Below are 27036 nucleotides of genomic sequence, written 5' to 3' on the forward strand. Positions count from 1 at the left end.
TCAACTTCGTTTCAGAATGACTTCTTTCACTTGAATGCATTTTCTTGCATGAAAGTGAAATTAACAGTACGTAACAGTAATTAAAAAAATCATGCGCATGCGTCGTCTTTGTTATTTTATGAAAATATGCACGTTCTCGATAAAACAACTTTAGTTCAATATCCCCCATTTTCTAGGATGACCTGGCAAAACGCCTTTTTAGGCCGCTTGACATATTGCGCTTGACATATAATCGGCATTATAGAATATTTAAATACAGGTACCACGACATAATTTAGCTCATTGAAATCGACAGTGTTTCAGAACAACGTCACATGAGTAAAATGACCATTTGCTGGGTTCAGTGACACGTTTGTACGTCCGCCACCGTAAAGTAGTCCACCAAGTGTATTTCTTGATCTTGGCGTGCCTTAGAATTTAGAAACAAGTATTGTCGTTCGCTGGTGCAATGGTGGTCATGCGCGCCATAAACTAACTGCAATCGAGGCTACAATTTAGTCACGTGGTCGGATGAATATCACACGAGCCAGAACCCGGCATATGGTTTATTGATTTAAATCAAGCACAATTATACTGACAATCACCGACATCTAGTCACGTGACACTAATAACAATAAGCGAAATCTGTAATCATTACTGTAGATGTTATTTAATCGCCAATAGATCATGGAGGTACATGACCGCCGAGATCTCGTTGATGACGAGAGTGCCACGAGACTTGTTTTTGCCGCTCAAACAGTGCCATGTCATCCTGTCACGACAACCATTATACAAATGTTTACTCGACCCGGAGCACAGCTGTGGTTTACAATACCATCAAAGGACCACACAAACTGGATGTCAACTGAGCGGTGGGTAAAAGTTTATATTATTGAACTGAATAAACTGTTTTCAACAAATTCCATCAGTTCATCTTTAGTGGCACGAAAACATCGTACAAAAATAAATGACAAACAACTTAATTCTGATGAATTTACATATTTATGTACCCTAAAATTACACAACATACCAAACTAAATTGTCACACCATATCATTTCAAAATGTGGATCCAAACCATCAGAAATAACGATATATTTTGATATCGTTCTCAACTATTTGTTGAGTGGACCCCAGGCTGAACCTAGAACAAAAGACCCGGATGACAACCCGTAATTTTGGTAGCAGGGAATGCTCGATTTTAGTAACCTGCAAATACGCGATTTTGATTGGCTAATGAGACCTTGGGGTGTAATACTCACTAATAAGGTATATTCTACAAAATTTTAGCATTGCCTTATATGGTATGATATTTAATGCAATCACGTGGTTCTGATGAACTACTACAATTAATGATAGACTGTAAATATATCGTGCATTGTGGGTCAGGACCGGAAATGGTACACTGGTTAATCCCACCAATTGTCACCTTCGGTTTCCCACCAATTGTCATCGGGAGTTTCCCACCAATTGTCATCAGCTGTTTCCCAAAAGTTATCCAGCGATGTATCATGCCAGTTATCCCCTAGGAGGTCATCGTCTTTCTCTTTAGATTTGTCGTCTTCCTCATATATATCCGACTCCCAATCTATGTTAGTATCTCCACCAGATTCCCACCAGTTAGCGTTTTTGAGTTTGTCAAGCAATCCACCATAGTCACCCCATATATCTGCATCACCACCCTGATTACTCGATGGATCAGATGCACCAGGATTACCCCAACCCCACCAGTTACCCATACCACCTCCAGTTCCATCGTCAGCTCCCTGTCCCGCGTTCCACCAGTTCCGACCATTAGCATTACCACCACTCGACTCTGGACGTTTTGGATTGTCACCCCTGGCATTGCCTTGATTTCTTCCCCCTTGGCTCCCTGGCGAAGGGTTGCCTTGATTTGTGCCTCTTCCACCTTGGCTCTCTGTCCAAGGGTTACCTTGGTTTCCTGATTGAGGGTTATCTTGGTTTGTGCCTCTTCCACCTTGGCTCCCCGTCCAAGGGTTACCTTGGTTTGTGCCTCCTCCACCTTGGCTCCCTGTCCAAGGGTTATCTTGGTTTCCTGATTGAGGGTTATCTTGGTTTGTGCCTCTTCCACCTTGGCTCCCCATCCAAGAGTTACCTTGGTTTGTGCCTCCTCCACCTTGGCTCCCCGTCCAAGGGTTACCTTGGTTTGTCCCAGTCCCACCTTGGCTCCCTGGTCTAGGGTTTCCCTGGTTTGTCCCTGTTCCATCTTGGCTCCCCGTCCAAGGGTCACCCTGGTTTTTTCCTGTTCCACTTGACCAAGGGTTTCCCTGGTTTGTGTCTCTTCCACCTTGGCTCCCCGTCCAAGGGTTTCCCTGGTTTGTGCCTCTTCCACCTTGGCTTCCCGTCCAAGGGTTACCTTGGTTTGTCCCTCTTCCATCTTGGCTCCCTGACCAAGCGTTTCCCTGGTTTGCTCCTTTTCCCCATTGAGAGCTTCCAGTACCCCACTGACTGCCTCTGTTCAAACCAGGACTCTGTGTATTTCTCCATTGACTACCTTGTGGGTTATATTCACTTCCCGTGTTTCCCTTACTAGGCCACTGACTCCCAGTGTTACTCCAATGATTCCAAGGATCTTCTTGATGTTGATTACCTGACACTGGGTTGCCTTGATTAGCAGATCCTTGATTTCCATTACTACCAGACCAAGGATTGCCTTGACTACCAGGTTCTTGATTATTTTGACTTCCATACCCTGTGGTGCTCTGACTACTAGACCCTGGGTTGCCCTGATTAGCAGTTCCCGGGTTGCCTTGACTACCATAGCTTGGGTTGCCCTGATTAGCAGTTCCTGTGTTGCCTTGACTACCAGACCCTGGGTTGCCCTGATTAGCAGATTCTGGATTACCTTGACTACCATAGCTTGGGTTGCCCTGATTAGCAGTTGCTGGGTTGCCTTGACTACCATACCATGGGTTTTCCTGATTACCATTTTCTGGGTTGCCTTGACTACCGGTTTCCCACCAATTACCTGCATACGGATCGCCTTGTGTGTCGATTGCTGGTGTTGGATTGAGCCAGCTATCCCACCAACTCGCCAAACTCTTTTCTTCACTTTCTTCACCTTCACTAGTTTTGTCACTGTTTTCACTACTGACCGGTGATGCAGTCACTGCTGGTTTGTCAGATTCCACCGAGATGTCATCCATTTTCCAAAGCTCATCCAACCAATCATTTCCGTAACTCCCATCAGTCTGTGTGCCTGCTTCTACTTGCTTATCAGCGATGCCATCAATCCATGCTTCCAACTCGTCCCATAATATATCATCTTCAGACACATCTCGACGATCTCTGCTGGGGATATTACGAATAACGCCACCATCGACTATCTGTGACGTCACCACGATACACAGCACAAGAAGAGAAATTCCCCTGTTCATCTTCATCGATCTGCAAATTAAACAGACATAGAATTTACACACACATACACAAATAAATACCCTGGAATGGGTTCATATTCAGTTTTAATTACTCAAATTAGAATTATGAACTGAGGCAAAACCGAAGTTTATAATTTTTCTGAGTCAATCAAACTAAATACTGAATAAATGTTCTTTATTTCAAATAAACACACGAATGATTGAAATCTGTGGCCGATGACATTTTGTTATCGTAAACATTCTAAACACGCATGCACAATGAATAAATGGAAGGCACTGTATTTTCACTATTGACTCTGAGTTAATGATTAATTTTGTTCACCACCACGTGACCACGTTCTGACCAATCAACGTGACGGTCTTAAACAAAAGATCAGAGTTCATGATATGCTATTTTAATGTGTATTCGGGGCGCAGACTAACGTCACACTTTTCAACTTTGCCATGGAAGTTTATGAGGGCATTTGTGCGTTGCTATGTTACCAGGAAACACCGATGCTAGCAATGAGTAAAAAACGAGTAGCCAATAAATTGACTATACACTGTATTATATTCATATTTTAAAATATAAACACAGTCATTTATAGCATTTGGGAATTATTTTATCTGAAATGATTTTGCCAAGAATATCGTAACATTTTCTAGTTTAGTTGTTCGTTGGAAATGTCCCATATCGGTTAAGTTTAAAATTGATAATAGTGAGAATTGAAGAACATGATCGGCATACGCCCTCAACGCCACAACTGAGGCTTAGATATAAACAGCTGGTAATAGGTTGGTGGATTTAGAGGAATTTTGGAAAGCTGGCATATCTTTAAATTGTTGAAATTTAGACATGATCCTTGACTTAACATGTTGGCTTTATCAATTAAAGGAAAGACCGACACTGTAAAGAAATATTGTTAACCGCGTTTTGCAGTATAGCGGTTAACTATTGTCTGTTCGGGATGACAAACAGACGGGTATGGTATGTGGGGTCACATGACTGTGGGTATTTAAGTGAAAGGCAGACGGTTGAATGTCAGTGTAGGCTAGTCTCTCTACGGTACAGTTTTCAACTATTTTGTTTTGTAAATTTATTAATTTTTGTTGTATCACACTGGGTGACACGCGCCACCTTTCCCTTGGGCACGCTCGACAGTGCGACGGGTACAGGTTTCCAGGATTTTTTGTCCAATTTCCTATAGGAAAGGGTTTTTTATTCTTGGTTTTCCTTGGGCGGTCGGCGTGCCAGTGACGGGGTGATATTTTTGTTAACGATTTGTCAGTTATTTTAAATGTTTTTCTCGACTTATTAATATTAGTAGCATGTGCCAAGCACCAAAAATTGATATTTTTTTCGCAGTCAATGCCGGCTTTTTGAAGATTTTTGAATGCTAATTCGAGTTATTATTTTTCATTACGTTTTTGTATGTTTAATCAGTACAATTGTGTATAACAAGCAATGTAATGGCAGCCGTTTTAGTCTGCTTATTAGTGTATTATGTCAAATAAATGGTTCGCCGTACTGGCTGCACATGTGTGGTCGCACATGACATGAACCTTACCTTATGTAAGTGTGTGTTGTACATTGTCGGATGTGGTGATTCTAGTAAAGAATTGGTATTCTGAAATTTAAGTTTACTAGGTTCTTAGGTTGATTAAAATGGTTTTAGCCTCACTTTGAATTCAATTTACGGGACTCCATAAGCTGATTGAAACGATATCAGCCTCAATTTGAGTTCAATTTACTGGATACCCTAGGCTGATTATTAAAAAGTTAATACTTTAACTTTGAGTTCAGTTTACTAGACTCCCTAGGCTGATTAAACAAAGTAACAGCCTCACTTTGAGTTCAGTATACTGGACTTTTTAGGCTGACCAAAAGGCTGATTAAAATGGTAAAGGGTGGAATAGTTGAATCTGACTTTAAATTCAAGGAATAAAGGACCGTGATGTAAGATTATATGATATCAATCAAACCAGGGAGCTCTTTTTTTAGCTCCATGATCGAACTGTACGGAGTTTGAAAGCCGCGGTGGTGCTGAAACGACGCCTGGGATTGGTCAAGAATTGGGGGGGGGGGGGGGAGTATTTTCACGCTGACACATTGCTATACACATTTTTTGACGAAGAAGTGTATCTCAGTGCCAGAGAATATCGCATTTCTGCGAGATGTCGTGAAAAGTCGGATTTCTCCGGCAATTTTTCAAAAGAAATTCATGTTCAGAATTAAATCATTCGATTTAGAGACAGACACCCGGTCATCACATTTCGCGCATCATGCGAGATCTCGAAGTGAACGGAAAATCCATTATTAAGTAATGTATCACAATATACTGTAAAACCATTTTCGCATTTATTACCACTTATTTTGATGTTTTGGGCAATTTCACCAGGTTTTAAGTTCACAACCTTGGCAGGGAAATAATTTAGCAAATTTTACTTATTAACGAATATACTTATTAACGTAAAATTAAAACCCAGCGAATAACAAATGCATTTACAATACTTTCATGAAAATCTTTTTTTTTATATTTTGTGAGTAGAATGACAAAACGTCATAAGTGATAAGGGGGTCACTCATGACTGATCAATTATTGAGATAAATGTGATAATATTCTATGTGGGCTACCGACTTAAAACATGAAATTAACATGACCGGTTCAATTAGACATTTTTTGTAATTTTTTGAAACTGGAAATAAAAAGTGGCTGCGACGGTATAAATACGACAGTTTTAGTTAGTCTTGTGTTAATAAGGTGTTAGTTGTCCGAGGTAAATCCACGACTGACTACTAGTATTCGAGCGTGTACTTGAAAGCGAGGCTTGTTTATTTCAGTTGTTTCAGATAGGAGCTGTTTTAGCAGTCTTCATTCGTATGAGACCGTAGATTCAGCTCGGTAATAATAGATTTTTTGTTTGTTTTTAATCGCGAATAATACAGACCATCCTCTAATTGAAGTTTGAGCCCGAGATAAAAACGTTAGATACATGCGTCCTTGAGTCTTCAAAAGTGGCGTGTCAATTCTCGTTGTGGCCGCGGGACGTGGCTTTCAATGCTCATACGGATTAAAAAAAGTTGCAAGAGTCATTGTTTAATATCCCATCGGCCACTGCCGACAAAGAAAGCTCGTACATACAACGAAATGTCATATAGTCGATCACAGCGACAAATTGGACCGACGCCATGTTGTATAACAAACTGTACCCCAAAACAGGCAAGCAAGTAACTAACATAACCATTAGCGAATAAACATTAGTAAAAATCGTTATTCTCACCCGTATTGCGCACAAATGTCTTCACTAGTGACGTAATGTGTAAAATAACACGCTCGAAAATCTAATGCTGTTAAAATCAAAGTCTCTAACAGCGGGTCAAAGGTTATCTAATTCACATAATGATAAAGTATAGCAATTGTTTACAGTCCTGATTGTCACGTGTTCACACCGGATACTCCCGTCAAAATATTATCGCAGTCTGTATCTTCAATCAACATGTTTTTTTGAGGGTTAATACCAAGACCTCATTCTGGGCGATGTTATCGCCATGAGGCCGTGATACAACGATCAACAAGCTGCAACTTGTGTTTTCAATAAATGTCGTCACGCAAATTCGCATCTTGGCAGAATGGCTTCAACAGCATGTAACTTACTTCAAACAACAAGTTTCAACACGGTGATGACATTTATTTATTATGTATTTATTCCCAGTTAATAGCGCCCTCTAGCTACAGCGATTTTTCTGACGTAAAATTGACAACGTTGGTTGTCCAGAAGTTTATCATTTAGAGACACTTTGTTTTCTAGAGAGCGCGATTTAGATTGTTTTGATAACATTATAATTCATTGTCGGACGACAACAGATCAGCACAACAGCCACGCTGAATACCACTAACGGACCTTTCAGTCATTGACGTCGAAAAAGTACTTCGACCGTAGAGGGAGCGTGCTAATAACTAGTTCTCCATCTGTTGAAACTTAATTTGCAGCGTAACTATGTCTGTGTATTTTTTTATTAGAATAGTTTTTGTCTGTTTGCCAACATTAAAGCGGAGGAGTCGTCACCTGCGCATGCGTCAGATGGCCATAGCGTGTCATTGTTTACAAACAAGCGTCTACCCATGAACCTTTGCGTTTTTAGTGTGTGTGTTGTTGTCGACGTTTGGAACTCAATTCCCGCGCGTGCGCAGGTGACGACCTCCTCCGCTTTAATTAACTGATATTGATAACATACGACTTGAAAAAAAAACTCTGTACTAATGAATAATAATCAGGGCTACCGACACTGCCTTCCGTTACTGGAATCGGAATTATTCATTTCAATAGCAATGTCGCCGGCGTTAAGAAAAAGAAATCGTATGTTCTGTATCGTATGTATTTCCCAAGAATTATACGAAGTTTTATCACTGCAGTATATACGCTATTCTCGGGACGGACATCCGGGCATTTCTACCGCCTGGCAACCATTACAGTGAAAACAAACGCCGGAAACGGTAAACGGTACTTTGGAATGGTTGTTGAGACTCCCATGAACAGTGTAACAGGATGGTTGTTCAGGATTACTTTCAAAGTTGAGATTGTGCTGTTTCCTTGACTTTAGCTGTTTTCACTGGTTCGACCGGCGTTCCACAGCAGCGCACACAGAGCCCATAGAAATGCATGGTACAGTGGTGCGCGTCTTAGCAACGTGGAACGTCCGTGACGTAGCTCCGCCCCCGAGGATTCAAAACTTTCTGAATTGACAATCTTCGACTTAGATATACAATGAGAATCTGACGATAGATAAGCAGATATATATTTCATCGGTAGATGAGGAACGATTGACCTGAGAGGGTGCAGCGTGCTGATTAGAGACCACTGTTGACATAGCGTTGGAGTTTTACGGCGAGGAATGAATGAATGAATGAATGAATGAATGAATGAATGAATGAATGAATGACAAACGAACTACTAAAGAACGAACCAATGTTAATTTCAACTAGCGATGATATCAGAATACCTTGGTTAATTAGAATTCCAGCAAGCCATTAGGTTTCCGTCGTTCACGCTAAGCTCAGACTAGTAATATAATAATTGTAATATTGTATTACTAGTCTGAACGCCAAGCAAATAAAGAAAGCGAAGTGATCACAATTATCAACTGTGATTGACAAGAGTTTATTTACAATAGATTTTTACATGATCTTCTCTGCCTTGAATCTGACTGAATTTGCAAGGAAACCTTGGCACAAGCACAAGTAATCATTATAAATTGGCATACAATCAGTACGAGGATTTTTAGATTTTCTATCTCGAACTGAGAAATATGTTGTTGTTTTTTCACGTCAAGAGGTACTGTACACTGTGTATCACCATTGGTGATATGCGTAAGACTAATAAATTCAATCACGTAATATGAAATGTGACAGGCATAATAGCAATCGGATATGTTCGGTCGAAAATCAATTCGAACACCGGAAGTGCATATCTGTCGGATATGATATATATATATATATATATATATATTCCGGTGTTATTGAACCCCGTGCATACCGGTACTAGTACTCAAATCACAGTATGATATGGACAAATACTCAAGATAATATGTTTTCAGTTCTTGATAAATCATAGACAATGTAATCACCATCATTGTGTATTTAAAACCAATGCTGAAATGACACTTTCTCGTCGACGTATTGCATCTTTAAGAAGTTTTTTCCGATTGGTCATTATTCTCAACTTATCCCCAGCAAGCCAATCATGTCACACATTACAAATTTTCGAAAACTCTGGGTTGCTTGCTCGCGGGGAACACTTAAACCGCGTAAGAAACCCGTCACGGTGAAGATGGGGTGATTTAAATATCAAAGAAAAGTGAACCATTCTGAAAACAAACGTAACATATTTTTGTAATCTGACATTAAAACCAACATAAAAAATAGCAATAATAAAAGAAAAAGTAGGTCGCACATAATAGAAAATGAAGCCGTCTCCATTGATGATAAGTTGTGGTTAACGCTATTGTCAAATAAATCTTACTTTATTTTGGATTTACGAGCGCCGGTAGATTATATCAAACACGATGAGGTAATGAAATATCAATCACATACCCATGATGCTTCACTTCATGGATAATCATCCAGAACGACGCTCTTGTAAAATTGGAGGGAAGGACACGTTTGGGGGAATGTCCTCGCCGTGACGGCTGGGAAACAAGTTGACAATTAGGATATTACAATTCACGTTTGAGTCTTGTTATTGTATGGGTTCGTAGTTCTAATGCCGCCAATTTTGGTGTAAATAGTAATTCCAGCAGTGATTCGGGCCGCACAGTGTGTTTAAAATAATAGCATACATGTTGTAGGGTGGCATTATGTGTATAATTAATGCTAACTGCTTATCAAAAATATTAAATACTAGTTCCAGGGCTACACCGTGTATCAACAATGATAACATTTTGGTTGCGGGCCGTGTATCTACTATGATGAAATTCCCTTTACAGGGCTAAAATGGTATCACGCTAAATGCAGTGCCATGTTGTGTATCTAAATTTATAAAATACTAGTTGCAGGGCCGAACTGTGTCTAAAATTGCAAATGATAGTTGCGGGGCCCATTAAACGGATCCTGGTATTTTTTTTTAATTTGAATTTGGTGATACCTGTAATACTTGAGCAAAATTACATTTGTAACGCAAAATGTTATATCCAAGGAACATGCAAACATCGCCTAGCCATCTATTTAGTGCATCCAATTATCATAAATATGTGTTTTATATTCACTTATTCGATGATCCCGGCGGGACTGCAACATTGTGTGACAGGGTGAGGTGGAGTGACGGTGATGATGATGCGGGGTTTGGTTGATGGACTTTCACACTGGGTATATGATTGGCAGATCACCGAGTTGCTGCTTTTTTTTATCTCACATTGATGGATTAAGCATAGAATTTTGTATTTGAATAAACTTGATTGATACATTTTGATCAATAAAATTGATTGTCTTGATTCGGTTCATGCTTCAATGGAGAAAAAAATGTCATCACACAATATTTTTCTTTACTTTTATCATTTATGTGTTCATGGGTCAGTGTGAAATGAATATTTGTGCGCAGGCGCATTACAAGTGATGGCCAGTTGCATAGTGTTTACCTAAAGCGGGAGGGTCGTTACCCCCGGGGGGGGGGGAGTTGATACATAGCTGGGTAGGGAGGTGCCCCTGGGTGCTCAAAAGTGTAACCATTTTTATACCTGGATAGTGGCAAAATCTATACCCATATTTATACCAAAGTACCATTTCTGTCATCACTGTTTATTCTAAATAAAACAGTCACCGTAGAGCATCTCTAATGAAAGCACATGTAAGCCAATTCACTGAGGAATGTGCGCCCTCTTCTATTCCGTGTTAAATCTGCCAAGGTTGATTGCCTTGTTTGATGTATATATGGATCTGAGGCCTGAATCTTAGGTGGAGATATTCCTCATATACGGACCCATAAGTATACCAAATATATTTTTTCCGATTTAAACGGAGATTTAACACGGAATAGAAGAAGGCGCACATTTCTCAGTGAATTGGCTTATATGTGCTTCCATTGGAGATCCTGACTAGAAATAAGACCGACATTTATACCTAAAATCCAAAAAACGAAACCAATTTCAGGGGCACATCCCCATTAGACAAATTCTATGTATTGGGGGGGGGGGGGGGTCGTCATCTGCGCACGCACGGGAGTTGAGTCCCAAGCGACGATAACAACACGCGCTAAAAACTCAAAGACTCATAGGTAGACGCTTCAAGTTGTCTGTAAACAATGACACGCTATGTCCACCTCTGACGCATGCGCAGGTGACGATCTCCCGCGTTAAAACAAGCACTCAGTCGTCAATACTCGTTAACATTTATAAATAATCATTACTGCCGTGATTAAAACTGCGCGTTCTGAAAATAACATTTTCTGATAACGATCTTGTCGTTACAGATGAATAAATCATGACGTCATCGGTGATAACTAAAATCTATTAACATTTAAAAAATGCCACTGTGAAAAGATACTCTGTCTGGTTTTATTGAATAATTACCAAGAAATACGATTACCTACTATCTCTATATATTATATTAATATGTCGGGAAGTGAGTGTAGATATTAACACGTGGACAAGATAACTGAATGAAAAAAATGAAAACTTGTGCGTCCTAGTTGTCTACGTGAACGATATTAGCTCCCTGCTTAGAAAGACAATGGCATATTTACATAGACAATAGCATATTTAGTAAGACAACAGACATGCTACAACAAAATGTTCACAAAAGAAAATGGAATTGTAAAAAGACAATAGAATGTTCACACACGAGAATGAAATGTGTACATGCCACAACAAAATGTTTACAACGTTGTGCTTATGGATGTACTAATCGCCATGGCAACAATAAGACTCTGTTTTACCTCAGATCACTAAAGAATGTCGTAACAACGCGATATCCATCATTATTTCATTAAATCTATTTCTATGTTTATTCTCCATGTTTCTGAAATTATAAAAAAAAAAGAATTATAATTTATGCTCCATGAAAATACTAGCTTCCTACCGAATATTAAATGACTTCAATCGCTTAGTTGCGTGAGCACATCAAGTTTTCAAACGCAGTGTCCACAAAAACTACGAATCGTCCACACAGAGGAACACTGTCGACGCCAACACCGCCATTTGACCTTTATAGAAAAAGTTCGATAAATGTTGGGAAAAGTCAAAGTAACGAGAAATATTACTATACATTTGCTCATTATGTATTCATAAATATCGTAGACGAAAGTAGGAAACATTAAAAATGCCGTAACTCACCCAAAAATTGACCGATTTGGACAGAAACTACGACGATGGAAAGGTCAGAACATATAGATGTCATTTCCGGTTAGATCTGAAAGTATGTGCCTGAGTGTTCTGCACTAGAGTGACATTACGAAAACACACGAAGCAGGTAAATGTGAGTATGTTCGGGAATCTTCGGGTAAGCTAGTGTCAATAAACTACCAGCAAGGTCTGACGTGGCACGCATCGTACTGGCGTAATCCCCAATTCACACCTAAAACAATAGGCGTTGCAGACCATGAGCAGACCGACATGTTTGTACTTGCCCCCATGACAAAAGCAGACATTGTTTTTACGTTATTTCCGGTCAGCCTCGCTTTGAGATGTACATCCGGTAGTGTGGTCGATTGTATACTAGTATGTTTCGGATTACTATGAATGAAGTACCATTACTGCATTACTTATTCCAAGTCAGTAAATAAACCACTAAGGCCACCGATTGTTTCTTAAGCCCACCTCTGTAGGCTGTTTGTAAGATGTATTACAATTTCAAGGTTTTAATCGTGACTGCGTTACTGTGAGACGATCCTCGTCGCCATGATATCGATCACTGATCAGTTTTAAACAAATTGTAATCGTTACAAAAGCTACCAATATTGTAATAACAGACTGTCGTTACTAGTTTTTTGGGGTCGGTGGGTTTTGTCCCCGGTGGTCACTAGAAAAAACGTATCAATGGGTATGCGAGGCACCCAAAGGGTATGTAAATTGTTTTTAAATGGGAAGGGGTCCTTTTTTGTCATTTTTACCAGGGCTCGGGGGTTTCCGTATTTGATATTTTCAGAAATCATAGCTAAGTTTGAACCAATATAAAGTGGTTTTTTTCCCGGAGCTTAGTTTCAAGGGGCGACCGGGGAGTTCATTTTGCCAGCACGTTCTTCATGTTACATGACAGATAGTTTTTGGAGTATTCTCGAGGGCCGTCACGTGATTTTCACTATAATTTGTGCCTCGTACAATGTTTATAATTAAAACAAGTGATCCCGGGGGTGGCGTGGAATGTTAGGAGTGGAGACGGCACTGAATGTCTCGATAATATTAGTAGTTTTAATTTTCCCGTCAGCCATTGCGGTTGTTGCAATAAGGCCAAATAAAAATTGTTTTGTTGCCCTCAGCGACCGACCGAAAAATGTGAAATATCGGGTCGTGCTTTTTTTCTTTTTTTTAATAGGCCCAAAGTATTTCCTCTAAGAATTAACGATCCGGGGGATCCGGGGGGGATAAGTGGCGACTTTGAACCTCGGGTTGATCTGTATTTCTCTGACATGTTCCGAATACTATGAAGTCCATATACCTCGCCTATTTACGATACACTTAAAAAAAAATCCGACCGACCGACCCATTTTTTTTAATTTTCCGATTTCAGGGCAACATAAGTTTTGTTTGGTCTAATATGGTTTAATCTTGTGTGTTGTTAAAGATGGAACATAGATGACGTCATTTTTAATAATGCTGTTTCGCACTGCATGTTGGATAGCACATTGGATTATGATTTGTCACGAACTGAAAATATTTATTAATCTTTTGATGAAACACTGGCATCTCCGAATACGCATGCGCGTTGATTGTGTTTGTACGTACGGCGACATTTTCTGCACATGCGTGTTAGTGTTTTCGATTTTTCACCGAGCGTATTCTAGTATGCTACACTAGCTATATTTTCAGTTTTCGATAATCACATTTCGTCATCAACATACGGTATCAAACGAAAATATAAACAACAATATTTTTTGTACATATTATATATTGGAATGTATATGTATTTATTCATTATTGTGTAAATTGGGACAGTTGTCTTTAGTCTCATAAAAACATCTCTACAACTGGCTGTTGCCACACTTTTCAATTTCGTCGTGGCAGTCTATGAGCGCCACCTGCGGGCGAAGCAAAAGCGGATAGTTTATTTTATATTTTGAATTATAATTTAATTGTTTTAATTGTTACAGAATTCTGTGAAACGAACATGCTTTCGGTGTGAATATTACCATTTACATAAACATTTCGTTGTTTAATTGTTCGTTGCACGATACCCGGATGTCTCGCGGCCGAGAATACATCTTTCCTTTCAGTTGTATGTTTTATCGGTGATGTGCTGTTAACTGTCGTATTTTATATTTAATATACAATTGTTTCCGATCGTAATTACCTTTTCTAAAGATACCAGCTCTTGAACGCATTGAAACTACATGTCTATTCAAACGGCAAACGCAGGGACGCCAAATTAAAAAAAAACAAAAACGGAATGCGCTGAATTTTACAATAGCGCCACCAACGCGCACAATTGCGTTACTCAACTTTGTCGTGGAATTATAAAATAAATGGGCAAAAACAGATTGTTCAATTTTGTTGTGTAATACTGCATTTTGAATTGCCATGAAATGAACACGTTGCTTGGGAATCGTTCGTAGAAAAATAAAAAAAAAAAACGCTAAATACGCATGTGCAGAGATTGTTTGTGTACGTACCGAAAAACAACCTATATACTTATGCGCATTAAAACATATCAGTGTTTCATCAAGTGTACACTCAATTGTTTGCTATACGAAAACAATATTTTTAGTTCATGACGATTCACAATCCAGCAACACTGCGATAAACACTTCCGTTTTCGATAATGTGAAATTTTTTCGTTTTTTGGAGAAAAATACAGTATTTTTTACCGAGTAAAATCATATTTATTTCATTTATTGTTCGTACATGAGTTTTTGAACACACTACATGGTATATAATTTTATTAAGCTTTTTTCAGTCATAATTCACGACAAATAAAAGGCAAAATATAGAGTACTAGTATATATCAAATTATCGTTTTTCTGTAATATTCTTGTGTAATTTGTAATTATGAAAATAATTTATGGGTGCATAGCGAATACATTTCGTTATGAATTATAAATTATTATAAATTTCTGAATTATCTTGTCAAAATCATTTTTTCAGTTTTTTTCTCCCAAATTACGAAAGAATTTCACAATGTCGAACATGTCTTTCCATATTGTTCAACGTATTCTTCAACAAACAGTGTAAAACACAGTACGGTACTAAAAAATGCAAGTTCTCATCCATGTTCATTTTTAATTTGAAGCAAAGATTTAGCCGCCGAGATCTCGTCGCGCTCGAAAGGAAGAACAAGTCTCGCGACTCTCTCGCTCTCCACGAGATCAAGGCAGCCATTTGCTTTTACTAACCATGATTAAGCGTGAAAATAGTTGACTACAAAGGTTAAAGCTGGGAGTCATCACCTGCGCATGCGCGGGAATTGAGTCACATTGATGATAACAACGCACGCCAAAAACGCATGCATAGACGCTTGTTTGTAAACTCGGACACGCTATGGCCGTTTATCGCATTCGCAGGTGACGACTCCCTCCCTTTAAAGCGGGAGGGTCGTTACCTGCGCACGCGCGGGAATTGAGTCCCAAGCGACGATAACAACACAGCAGGCCCGTAGTTTGGGGGGTGGGTTCGGGGGGGGGGGTTTGGAAGTGAATATACTTATGATCGTAGATTAGAACATAATAAAACAAACAGTATTAATTAAAATAATTATCATTGTTTAAATCACTTGACTCCGTGATGTAACTATCAGAGTAATGTAATGAGTAATGCATAGTAATGAGCATTTAGGTGGCAACGAGCTTCAAATGTCAATCGTGAAGTTATGCCGTCTCAGTTCAACAGCAGCCAACCAAAACAGGTTGTTATAAATAGGCAAGCTTTTATTCGGTTTTCCCGCGATAGTGTAATGAAGATCGCGTTCAAGCACCTGATGTTAAATATTAAAACAACATTGAAAAAATAATGTAATGGTAGCCACTCTCTGAATGATGTGGTGGTCCTGAATAGGGCAGTTTGTCTTGTGCTAATGTTCGCTCAGTTAGTAAAGTGTGAGGATCGAACGGGATTGACACGACAACACCACTCTGTACTTTCCTAGTTTGGTTCATTAGTTTTGTATTCTTCAAGTTAATGATGGCATATATATACTGTTTTATTCCAACTGTATCAGCCAAATGTAGTTAACTTATTGTATTAGTATGTGTAGCCTCTGTTATTGGACAAGAGTGTACAGCTACGGGTTGAACATATCATTAAAAAAAATGCCGAAGATTTATCACCACGAGTTGTATAGGTCGAAGAGCTTCTTGCAACCAACAATTTACCCCCACAGTGTTGCTTCAGCAGCACTGAAACTATCATGCGATGAATCATAAATTGCAAACATATTTTTTTTGCACGTTTTTTTTTTGATGTCTCAGAAAATTTACTATATTTTAGTGGGTTTATAAAAGGAGTCGTAGTCATTGAAGTCTATTGAGACCGCTGCTAAACTGCCACTGTATGCATATTATTTTACCGCCCTCTAAAAACAGAATTACAGTGAACCAAATATGTTTACATACTGTAAGAAATTTGGTAGTATGCCATTGGTTAGTGCATTTAATTTGTTTGATGCAATCATTGTGCCAACTATTTCTTATGGTAGCGATATGGGGGTACGTAAATTCGGAAATCGAGAGGGTACAGATAACATTTTTCAGATATCTACCCGGTACTTAGCATTAATAGTTGTACAAACAATGTAGCGATGTTAGACGAATGTGGAAGGCTGCCATTGTGCTGTGGTTATTTCAAGCATTGTATCTCATATTGGTTAAAATTACTGAAACCCCAAAACATGTTATATCATGCTTAAACGATTAGACAAGACCGGCAGACTTGCTTGGGAAACCCACATAAAAATCTCCTGTTCAAATATGGTTTCGGCATTGTCTGGTTTGAAAAACAAGTTGGAGATACTGCAAATTTCTTAGGGATATTTACTCAAAGAATAAAAAAATAGTGGCATGCCTCAATTTCACAATCATCCAGGCTGTGTACTTTTGGAAAAATCAAAGTAGTATTATAACCTGGGAGATTTATTGGCAAGCAATTATAGACTAAAATATATACTGACGAGTTTTCGCTGTTTTGGCCATAAACATAATGTTGAATTAGGCAGACACACACAAATACAGTTAGATCAATAATTTTTTAGTTTTTGCAGTGATACGTTTGAATTTAGCATGGTAGAAAATGAAATTCACTTTGTTTTTATAAGTCCATTTTATAATGATCTGTGGCTGATCTTTTGTCAATACCCCTATGCAATTATGCAAATACTGACAGTCTGGGCTTACTTCGTCGCTACACAAACTGCCACACCATATATCAAATAGCTCTATATCTTTTAAAAGTTTTCAAGCGACGAGATGAATATGAATTCAGCTTAACTTAGTACCATATGTTTACATGGATGTTGTATTGTGTTTAAAACGTGTTATGCACTTCTATCCATTACATTTTGTACAGAGATAAAATTACATAATACAAAATTGACTGATAGTAAAATGAATAATTGTAGACAGGTTTCGACATGAAATCGTGTCACTTTTATGTGCGCTAACATCTGCGAAGAGCGAAAAAACTCGTAAGTAGCCTTCTACCTTAAAATACTTAGACAATAATGCTAAGATAAGTACAGTCTTGTCTGTTTTGTGTACAACATTTTGCCGTAGTGGATCAATGGTGTGGATGTGTTTGTCTGTAGGTGAGGAATGGCTCAGGATCCCTTCTCTAAAATGGTAAAATAGTTCAAAGATGTTATGTGAAATATCTTACCAACGTAACACAAAGTAAACCAATTGAATTTAAAACCGATAATATAAAAATGTCTGTAACAGAGCTCAAAAACACTTTTTGAATATTATAAAATTCACACATTTCACATCAAATATATAATTGTTGTTTTCGAACCCCCTATTCAAAAGTGCTGGCTACGGGCCTGACACACACTAAAACGCAAATGTTAATGGGTAGATGCTTGTTTGCAAACAATGACACGCTAATGCCATCTGACGCATGCGCAGGTGACGACTCGGTGAACTGTTGTGCACTGAACAGGCGAGAACCATTGTATATAAGAAATTAAAATCAATTATTGAAGACAGTGAGCTTAATGTCATCATTGTCAGTCAATTTAATATGCATTGTTGAACATCAATTATAAAAACTGTAATCTCAAAGAACGTACGTAGTAGACCCGTGGGTGGGCTCCCCAGAACACGTGACAATCTGGAAAAAAACATATTATATAGGTGCTCCCTGGAGGTAGACTTGCGACAAAGGTCGGTCAGAGCGTCTAATCATCCCGTATTTTTTTCAAATAGTTGTGTCAGACGACAGTTTCTGACATTTAATGTCACTGTCTTTCTGAAACTATTGAAGGCAGAAAGCCTCTGAATCTGTGTGTTGTGTTTACATTCATTTTGTGCGAAGTTGAGTTGAATTCTATTACATACAATGTGATTTCAGTAAATTTAGGCAATATTTTGATCTTTTTGGGGGAGAAAATGCACCATGTACATGTCACGCGATCACCATGGACAGACCACGTGAACACCATGTACATGTCACGCGATCACCATGTACATGTCACGCGATCACCATGGACAGACCACGTGAACATCATGTCCAGACCACGTAAACTCAATGTGGAGTCTACATGCGAAATTCGGAGTCAGCATTTTAATGATAAAAACATTATTATTTCTAGAATAGAAAAAATACAAATGATGGGGTAGCCTATTATTCCTTCTACGATGAATATATTAATATTATCTTGAATTTGATTTGCTCAGAACCTTGCGCTCAGTAAGCTGAATACTTAACGGATTATTTTGATAGCGATTGTTGATTAAGATTAAATTTAACAAGCTGTGTGTTCCATTTTCAGCAGAGACAGACTTCGTTTCCGGGACAGCTTAAAGTATCTCAACCATTAATGACGTCATTGTATTGATTAATGCCATTAATGCAAATATGACTCAAATGACAATTATTAAAAATGAATTTAATAAATATATCCTACTCCTAAATAAACGTTACCCGAGTTGTTAATGACTGGTTACCATGAGAACCTCTTAATACAATGTATGAGATAACCATCATAACCAGGCTGGCATGTGTAATTTAGTAATTTCAAGTTCACCACAGAGCATCAGGCAACGTATTGTCGTCGTGTTGTGGTCGCAGTAATGCAATTCCCCACAATTCAGTGCGCTCTCCCAATGGCCAGGACGCGATGTGAACTTAGACTCATGTGGATATTATTCTACGACTGCAATCATAAAAAGAATTTCATCATTAAACTTTATTGAAGGGCCGTGGTCGTCGCGCCGCGCATGTGAGACATTTTTGCTGATAAACACTGATTTTCCCAGAATCCAATGCGTTCTTCTAATGGAAATCACAAATACGAGTTTTGACTTGGGTGCGGAGTTCATTAATTACCGTCCTCCACCCGAAAAAAAATGTCGCCCAAATCAAGCTGAAACCCTTTGTGTCAGCAAAATGTGCTCCTCACAATGCAGGAAATGACGTTTCAGAGGGTATAGATTTATGATCTCGTCTCGAGATTACTTCGAGATTACTTCTGCTGGGATATATTTTTTTTGATCAGTGGTATTGCAGATTGTATTCCTGTATGTACACATCACGTGACATGCTGGCAGCTGGATAAGAGCACCTAATTACACGAAGAACATAGAACATTTTCCCGGTGTATTTGACAATGAAATTGTCATCTAACTGTAAGGCCGTCGCTGATTGGCTGGTAAGTTTGAATGACTATTTTTGGTTTCAAATACCCGGGCAAATACCCCAAATATTGTTTTATGTTCTTCGTGTAAGGGATTTGTCCACACAATTCTGCCGAATTGTGTTATCGCTTGGCTTAATATTACCCCAATGGATCGTATTTATGTGAAAGGTTGGTATTTTTGTCCGTATTTATAGGAATCTGAAAAACGCGTTTCACAACTTGTCTCTTATTTAGTTTTATGTCGCAGTAAATATCGCATTTATTTTATTGTCACATGTGCGCCAGCTGACTGTGTACGCGCCTACCTAACCTGTCACCACGTTAATTTCACCTCAGATTTCACGCGCTCCGCCTTAGTAAAGAAAACTCGATACATTCCCACTTTGTCGAACGGTGAAGGAATCAGAGGTCATCACATTGAACATCAAACCGCTAAGTGCTTCGATCCGAGTGACAGCGATACGATCTCCTAAAATGAGAGACGCACTTCCTGTACACGTGCAGTAACCGGATGTGTGTATTATGCAAATGAGCATTGCAATTATTTAAAAAGAATTGAGTGGTGTTCGTTTTCCCCATTAGGATAATGACGTTATCAACGACACCCCGCATTCGGTGGTGGGCCCAACAAGAATACAAATCACGTGACGTGAAAAGTACAGGATATACACAAGCCACCAACATAACTAGGTTCGATTTTTAATAACAAATGTAGTGCAGATTATTTCGGGTAAATGTTTTCTTGTTGAAATAATAACATGCCGGCAACAAATTATGACACAGTGGAAACGATCAAGATGGTAATAATAGTACACTGTCTTGTGCTGAAACATAATTCGCCTAATAAAAACAAGGACCGCGTTTCCTTAGCAACCATAGTGTAGTTGAAAATATCCAACACCGAGGAGTGTAAGACACTTCTGATAACGTTACCAAGGTTACACAAATGGTGGATGTCGGTCATATATATATATACTTTTATGTTACAAGTACGGTATATTCATATTTGCGCGTTTCAAGGTAAACCTCAGTAGGAAACAGCCATGCCAGGTTTTATTAAAAAAGTCAAACACTATAGCGAGCATACTTTAGCCAGTCTGTTATTATTACCGCTATTAGGCAGGTAATTTCCACTGTGGCATTATTATCTGCTTCATTGTTTCCTGTGCCATTTGATCTTCGTCATTGTTTCCTGTGCCATTTGATCTGCGTCATTGTTTCCTGTGCCATTTGATCTTCGTCATTGTTTCCTGTGCCATTTGATCTGCGTCATTGTTTCCTGTGCCATTTGATCTTCGTCATTGTTTCCTGTGCCATTTGATCTGCGTCATTGTTTCCTGTGCCATTTGATCTTCGTCATTGTTTCCTGTGCCATTTGATCTTCGTCATTGTTTCCTGTGCCATTTGATCTGCGTCAATAATTCAATTTGAAGGACCAAAACTCAAGCTGAATTCGGTCGATACTCCCGCTGTACTGTCTTTGCAGTATCCTCGTAATAATCTTTTCCTCCCAGAAATACATCATAGGAACGCCGAAATCTTAAACCTTCAGAACAGATTCAGCGAACTTCTTTTTATGGGGTCCGGTTAAACCATAAACAGTATAGTCCTACTATACTGTCTATGATTAAACCCTGGTGGCAGCCCTGTTTTTTTTATTATTAGAGGACGCTTAAGCGCGTAATCATTCCACATTTGAAATGTGCGTTTCCTAATATGGTAGAATGAAAATACCCAGTGCAATACCGCAATATTACGGCACGCTGTAACTTGTGGCGTTACGGTGACAGATGTATAATAATAATTGTTACCGGGAATATGCTTAGGTATTTCTGGCTTCCGGTCATCAGCGAAATCTGTTTAAGTTATCACAATATATAAGCACAGTACACACCATCCCTTGCTTATCGACCCATATATCTGGAAACCACTTACTGATTGTCGTCGCCGAATATTACAATATGATGGATGACAATCCATTTCAGAAAGAAAAACTCATTAACGATACCTATCTTTTCATTGACAAAATCACATTTTGACAAAAAAAACCACATTTATGTTGTTTTTGAAATGTCTTACATTAATGGAGATTTCCGCAAACAGTTGCGGTAATTTGCTGTGTGTTGTTTAACAGCTGATCTCTGTAGATTGAATAAACAATATCCAAAGCCACATCGTTGTGAAGCCACTTTGCGGCTTTACATGATGGTTACCGTCGTCGTAAAATCGCGGGTCTTTTTGCGGCATATGGTGGTTACCAAATTTGGTGACAAAGACGGAACAAAATGGCGGGTGAGGATGTAAGGGCAGGGAACACATACTAGTACTCCTGTGGGTATTGTTCCCAGATAGATCTCGATTTTTTTCAAAAGCCACTCAACATTATTTTAATAAATTCCCCCGGTATAGCATCATTTTAAAACGCCTTTTTATCGAACACTCCAATTGTATACTTTATCTCACAACAATAGTCTTTTTAATACAATTTGTTCAAACTACTTCCAATACGAAAATAAAAAAATCTATAGCTAAATAATAAGTTTTTTTTTTTTCAATTTGACAAATTGCTGCTCAAAGGGGCGAACTCAGCTGCAAAGAAATATCACTTTATGTCGTCTTCGCGTCTTGTCAAATTTAAAACCTGACGACAAAGTCATTATTAATGGCTGGAATGAACGTTTACTTTATACATCCGGAATGAACAGGATCTTTCCAGGGTCTGGTGGGTTAATCAAGTAAAACATAAATACATCTTTCCATAGTCAGGTGGCTTAATCAAGTAAAACGTAAATACATCGTTCCAGAGTCAGGTGGGTTAATCAAGTAAAACGTAAATACATCTTTTTCAGAGTCAGGTGGGTTAATCAAGTAAAGCGTTAATACATCGTTCCAGAGTCAGGTGGGTTAATCAAGTAAAGCGTTAATACATCGTTCCAGAGTCAGGTGGGTTAATCAAGTAAAACGTAAATACGTCCTTTCCAGAGTCAGGTGGGTTAATCAAGTAAAGCGTTAATACATCGTTCCAGAGTCAGGTGGGTTAATCAAGTAAAACGTAAATACATCGTTCCAGAGTCAGGTGGGTTAATCAAGTAAAACGTAAATACATCTTTTTCAGAGTCAGGTTGGTTAATCAAGTAAAGCGTTAATACATCGTTCCAGAGTCGGGTGGGTTAATCAAGTAAAGCGTTAATACATCGTTCCAGAGTCAGGTGGGTTAATCAAGTAAAGCGTTAATACATCGTTCCAGAGTCAGGTGGGTTAATCAAGTAAAACGTAAATACATCTTTTCCAGAGTCAGGTGGGTTAATCAAGTAAAGCGTAAATATGATAAACTAACGTCAATAAAACTAGTCCATAGTTAGAACACAATCAAGGAATCGTACTACCTAAAAACATGGCTGCATCAAGTGTCACGTGACATTTGAACTCGTGGCTGACGTCGCAATATACCACGTGACGACCTAGGTTGGACATTGTATCTATTATAATTATCACGATTCTAAAATCCCTAAAATATTATTTAAATTTGTACATTTTGCTTGTAAAAGGGACACCTGCGTCTGAGTTACATTCTGAAATACTAGTAGGGTGCCATGTGAACACTGCCTTGTGGAGGCGGATGGGTCATATGCGCCAGGGGGGGGGGGTATTCCAAGTCAGACCTGGTACACATGCTGTATAGCTTTTCGAAATAGCCTCTAAACACGTACTTATTTTTGTGAAATTGTACCCTTTTTCAAGTGCAGAAACTTAAAATAGTTATATACATACTAAAATCACACTGCTTCCAAGTTGAGGTAATATGAATTTATGAGATTCCTCTTTTCACACTTTATTACTATATTACTAAGTTACATCCAGCTTCGAGTTCCAATATGACCCTGGATACGGTACACGTGTATACGCGTCAAATAACTAAATAACACCCCTTTTACGCGTTTTTTTACTTCAGCTTGCGTACCATATTTTATTCAGAGAAGCCCCCCCCCCCGAACATGTGCGCCACTGTCTCTTTAAATCAACGAAGTGCCCTTTCAATAACAGTTAAAACTTGAAATGCTAAATTAAAGTTTCATTTAATTATAACGTTAATAAAACCATAACTTGTTTAATCGACCGTTTCCTGTAATTACGTTGACAGGCCATACTACCCAGTACGGAGACCACAGGTGTTCTGTAAAAGTATATTTTTATGTCAAATCTAATTCAATCAAATGGTGTTTAGGAAATGATGTCTATTTCAACCATTTCCGTAGTATGACATTGTTTATTACGTTACATGAAATCAATGTCGCTGCCCACACTCCTGCAAATCAATTGGTGCCTTTAGAAAAGCTGTTACGTCATCTATTCTCGCTTTCAAGCGGCTCAATCTTTTTCCGTGGATATATTTTTTACCTATGACGTCGGCACTTCTCGTTAATTTTGTAACTTCTGCGTGCTGTCAAAAAATATGTTTTTTTTTTTGTTCAAACCGAATGCCTTATCTATATATCACATGACTAAAATTTAAGACATGTTTCTATAACGGGGGGAGCACTCGGCTGAAAGTCAGGCACTCAACCTTCAATAAATAACATAGACTTTCGGTAGACGTCGAGGACAATTTTTTGTTTGCGCACAATTTGTCGTTTTTCACCCAAAATGCCCAAATTTTACTAAGATTGCCCCCAAAATGGTGAATGTGTTTGTGATACATATTGGTAGAAGTGTGAACTTGAATAGAAAATTATTTGAAAAGTAGAGAGAGGGAGAGACAATCACAGAAAGAAATAAGAACATACAGAGATAAGTCAAGACTCACACAAAAAGACGACAAGGTACACACGAGATGATGACACTACACACGAAAATAGATAACAAGATACACAGAAGAGATGACAAGATACGCAGAAAAAGACGACAACATACACATATAGAGATGACAACATACACAGAAAGAGACGACAACATACACAGATAGAGATGACGTTACACAAAAAAATAAATGACAACATACACAGAAGAGATGACGAAATACGCAGAATAAATGACAACATGTACAGATAGAGATGACAACATACACAGAAAAAGATGACAAGATACACAGAAAAAGACGACAACATACACGTATAGGGATGACAACATACACAGAAAGAGACGACAACATACACAGATAGAGATGACGTTACACACAAAAATAAATGACAACATACACAAGAGATGACAAAATACGCAGAATAAATGACAACATGTACAGATAGAGATGGCAAGATACACAGAAAAAGATGACAAGACACAAAGAAAGAGACGACAACATACACAGATAGAGGTGACGTTACATACAAAAATAAATGACAACATACACAGAAAAAGGTGACAAGATACACAGAATAAATGACAACATACACAGATAGAGACGACAACATACACGAAGTAAATGACAACATACACATAAATAAATGACAACATACACATAAATAAATGACGAAATGGACAAAAAGAGACGACAATATTTATTTTTTGGCGGATAACTACAGTTCAAACCCAGCACCGCCGTCAGAAACTTTAACATTTACGTCACGGAAGCCTCTCATCGCCAGAGGGCGCGGTTTATAGGAACAGATCCTGAGTTGGGTCGCCAGCTTGAATCAGGCAAAATCTTGTACTTTGCGTTGATGTTTTGCCTCCCATTTTTATTAAGTGTACTAATTTTAATACGATCAAATTTTCTTACTTGGTGAATACGAATTTAATGTTTGAGATGATCGAGTTACGATATTTATCAATAACAATGCAACGACAGTGATACGTGATACGAGCAAAGCGCATGCGTGAACATCAAACATCAAAATTCCAAAATAATGAATTTGCGAAGATGAATTTTAAACATTTTCAGAGAAACAGGAATCCAAAAAAAAACCTTATCTCTGTTTTTGCATCGGTTTCTATTGTAAAAAAAAAGGTTTGTTCATATTACCGCAGGACTGAAAAAGTCGTGTTTTTTATTAGTATGAATCCTAATATTATCAACGAATATTGTATTACAGTTATTGTGATATCGTTTTGCCTCGGTGCTAGACCGAATCTACCTGCGCTGTATTAAGAGTCGGGCCATATAAACTATTGGGGGGGCGATGTCAGAATTGGAACTACAATTGTACAAGAAACAAATCGTGGAACTCCTGCAGTGTGCAATGCAAAAACTGTTCGCTTACATCTTATAAAAAAGTATTTCAATGAATCTGAAAATAGCAATAACAGCTGATTTATTATAGGAAACAGAGCATAAGTCTTAGTGTAGGAGAAAATGCACAGTTCTTCTGTCATCACTCCCCGAAAACTGTTAATGGCCCAACCCTAAGTGTGTCGTCAGCGATGTGTGCATTAACCGGATACACTGCCTGAACGCTTGGTTGGTTACTAAGTGACCGTCTTTCAGGCATCTGTACACTACATTGTAGTCGAATGAAACATTGACAAATACTCGCTAGTTACAGGAAGATGAGTTCATTCAATTCGGGCAGCTACACAGATAACGTGCACAGAAAGAGATGACAACATGCACAGAAATCGATGACAAAATGCACAGAAGTATATGACAACATGCACAGAAAGAGATGACAGCATGCACAAATAGAGATGACGACATGCACAGAAAAGAGGTGAAAACATGCACAGAAAGTGATGACAGCATGCATAAAAAAAGATGACAACAAGCGCAGAAAGAGATGACAACATGCACAGAAATCGATGACAAAATGCACAGAAGTATATGACAACATGCACAGAAAGAGATGACAGCATGCACAAATAGAGATGACGACATGCACAGAAAAGAGGTGAAAACATGCACAGAAAGTGATGACAGCATGCATAAAAAAAGATGACAACAAGCGCAGAAAGAGATGACAATATGCACAGAAAGAGATGACAACATGCACAGAAAGAAATGATGACATGCACAGAAAAGAGGTGAAAACATGCACAGAAAGTGATGACAATGTAGCAGAAGGAGAATAGTAATAAATAGCAACATACACAGAAAGCAATGATGACGTACGCAAAAAGAGATGGCGAAGTATACAAAAAATAACGGCGTAAAGATGAACAAAAAATGACAACTGCTAACGAACCTATTCTAGTTACACCATGACACTAGGAAGTTGCATCTTCTCTCTCTCTCGAGAGAGAAATTTAAAAACAAAAGAAA

At 38.5% G+C, this 27036-nt stretch overlaps 1 protein-coding gene across 1 annotated transcript in view; it reads right to left on the reverse strand.

Annotated features, from left to right (window-relative positions):
- Nucleotides 1-962: 962 nt before the first annotated feature.
- The window catches only part of LOC102808828 (uncharacterized), an 82613-nt gene continuing 56539 nt past the window's right edge, over nucleotides 963-27036 (reverse strand). The window contains exon 2 of the mRNA XM_085494323.1: nucleotides 963-3385. Within this exon, the coding sequence (XP_085350449.1) occupies nucleotides 1387-3381 (1995 nt within the window). The 5' untranslated portion in view covers nucleotides 3382-3385 and the 3' untranslated portion in view covers nucleotides 963-1386. The remainder of the gene's footprint in view (nucleotides 3386-27036) is intronic.

The sequence above is a fragment of the Saccoglossus kowalevskii genome, chromosome 20 (assembly GCF_978046115.1).
Source record: "Saccoglossus kowalevskii chromosome 20, keSacKowa6.1, whole genome shotgun sequence".
Lineage (NCBI taxonomy): Eukaryota > Metazoa > Hemichordata > Enteropneusta > Harrimaniidae > Saccoglossus > Saccoglossus kowalevskii.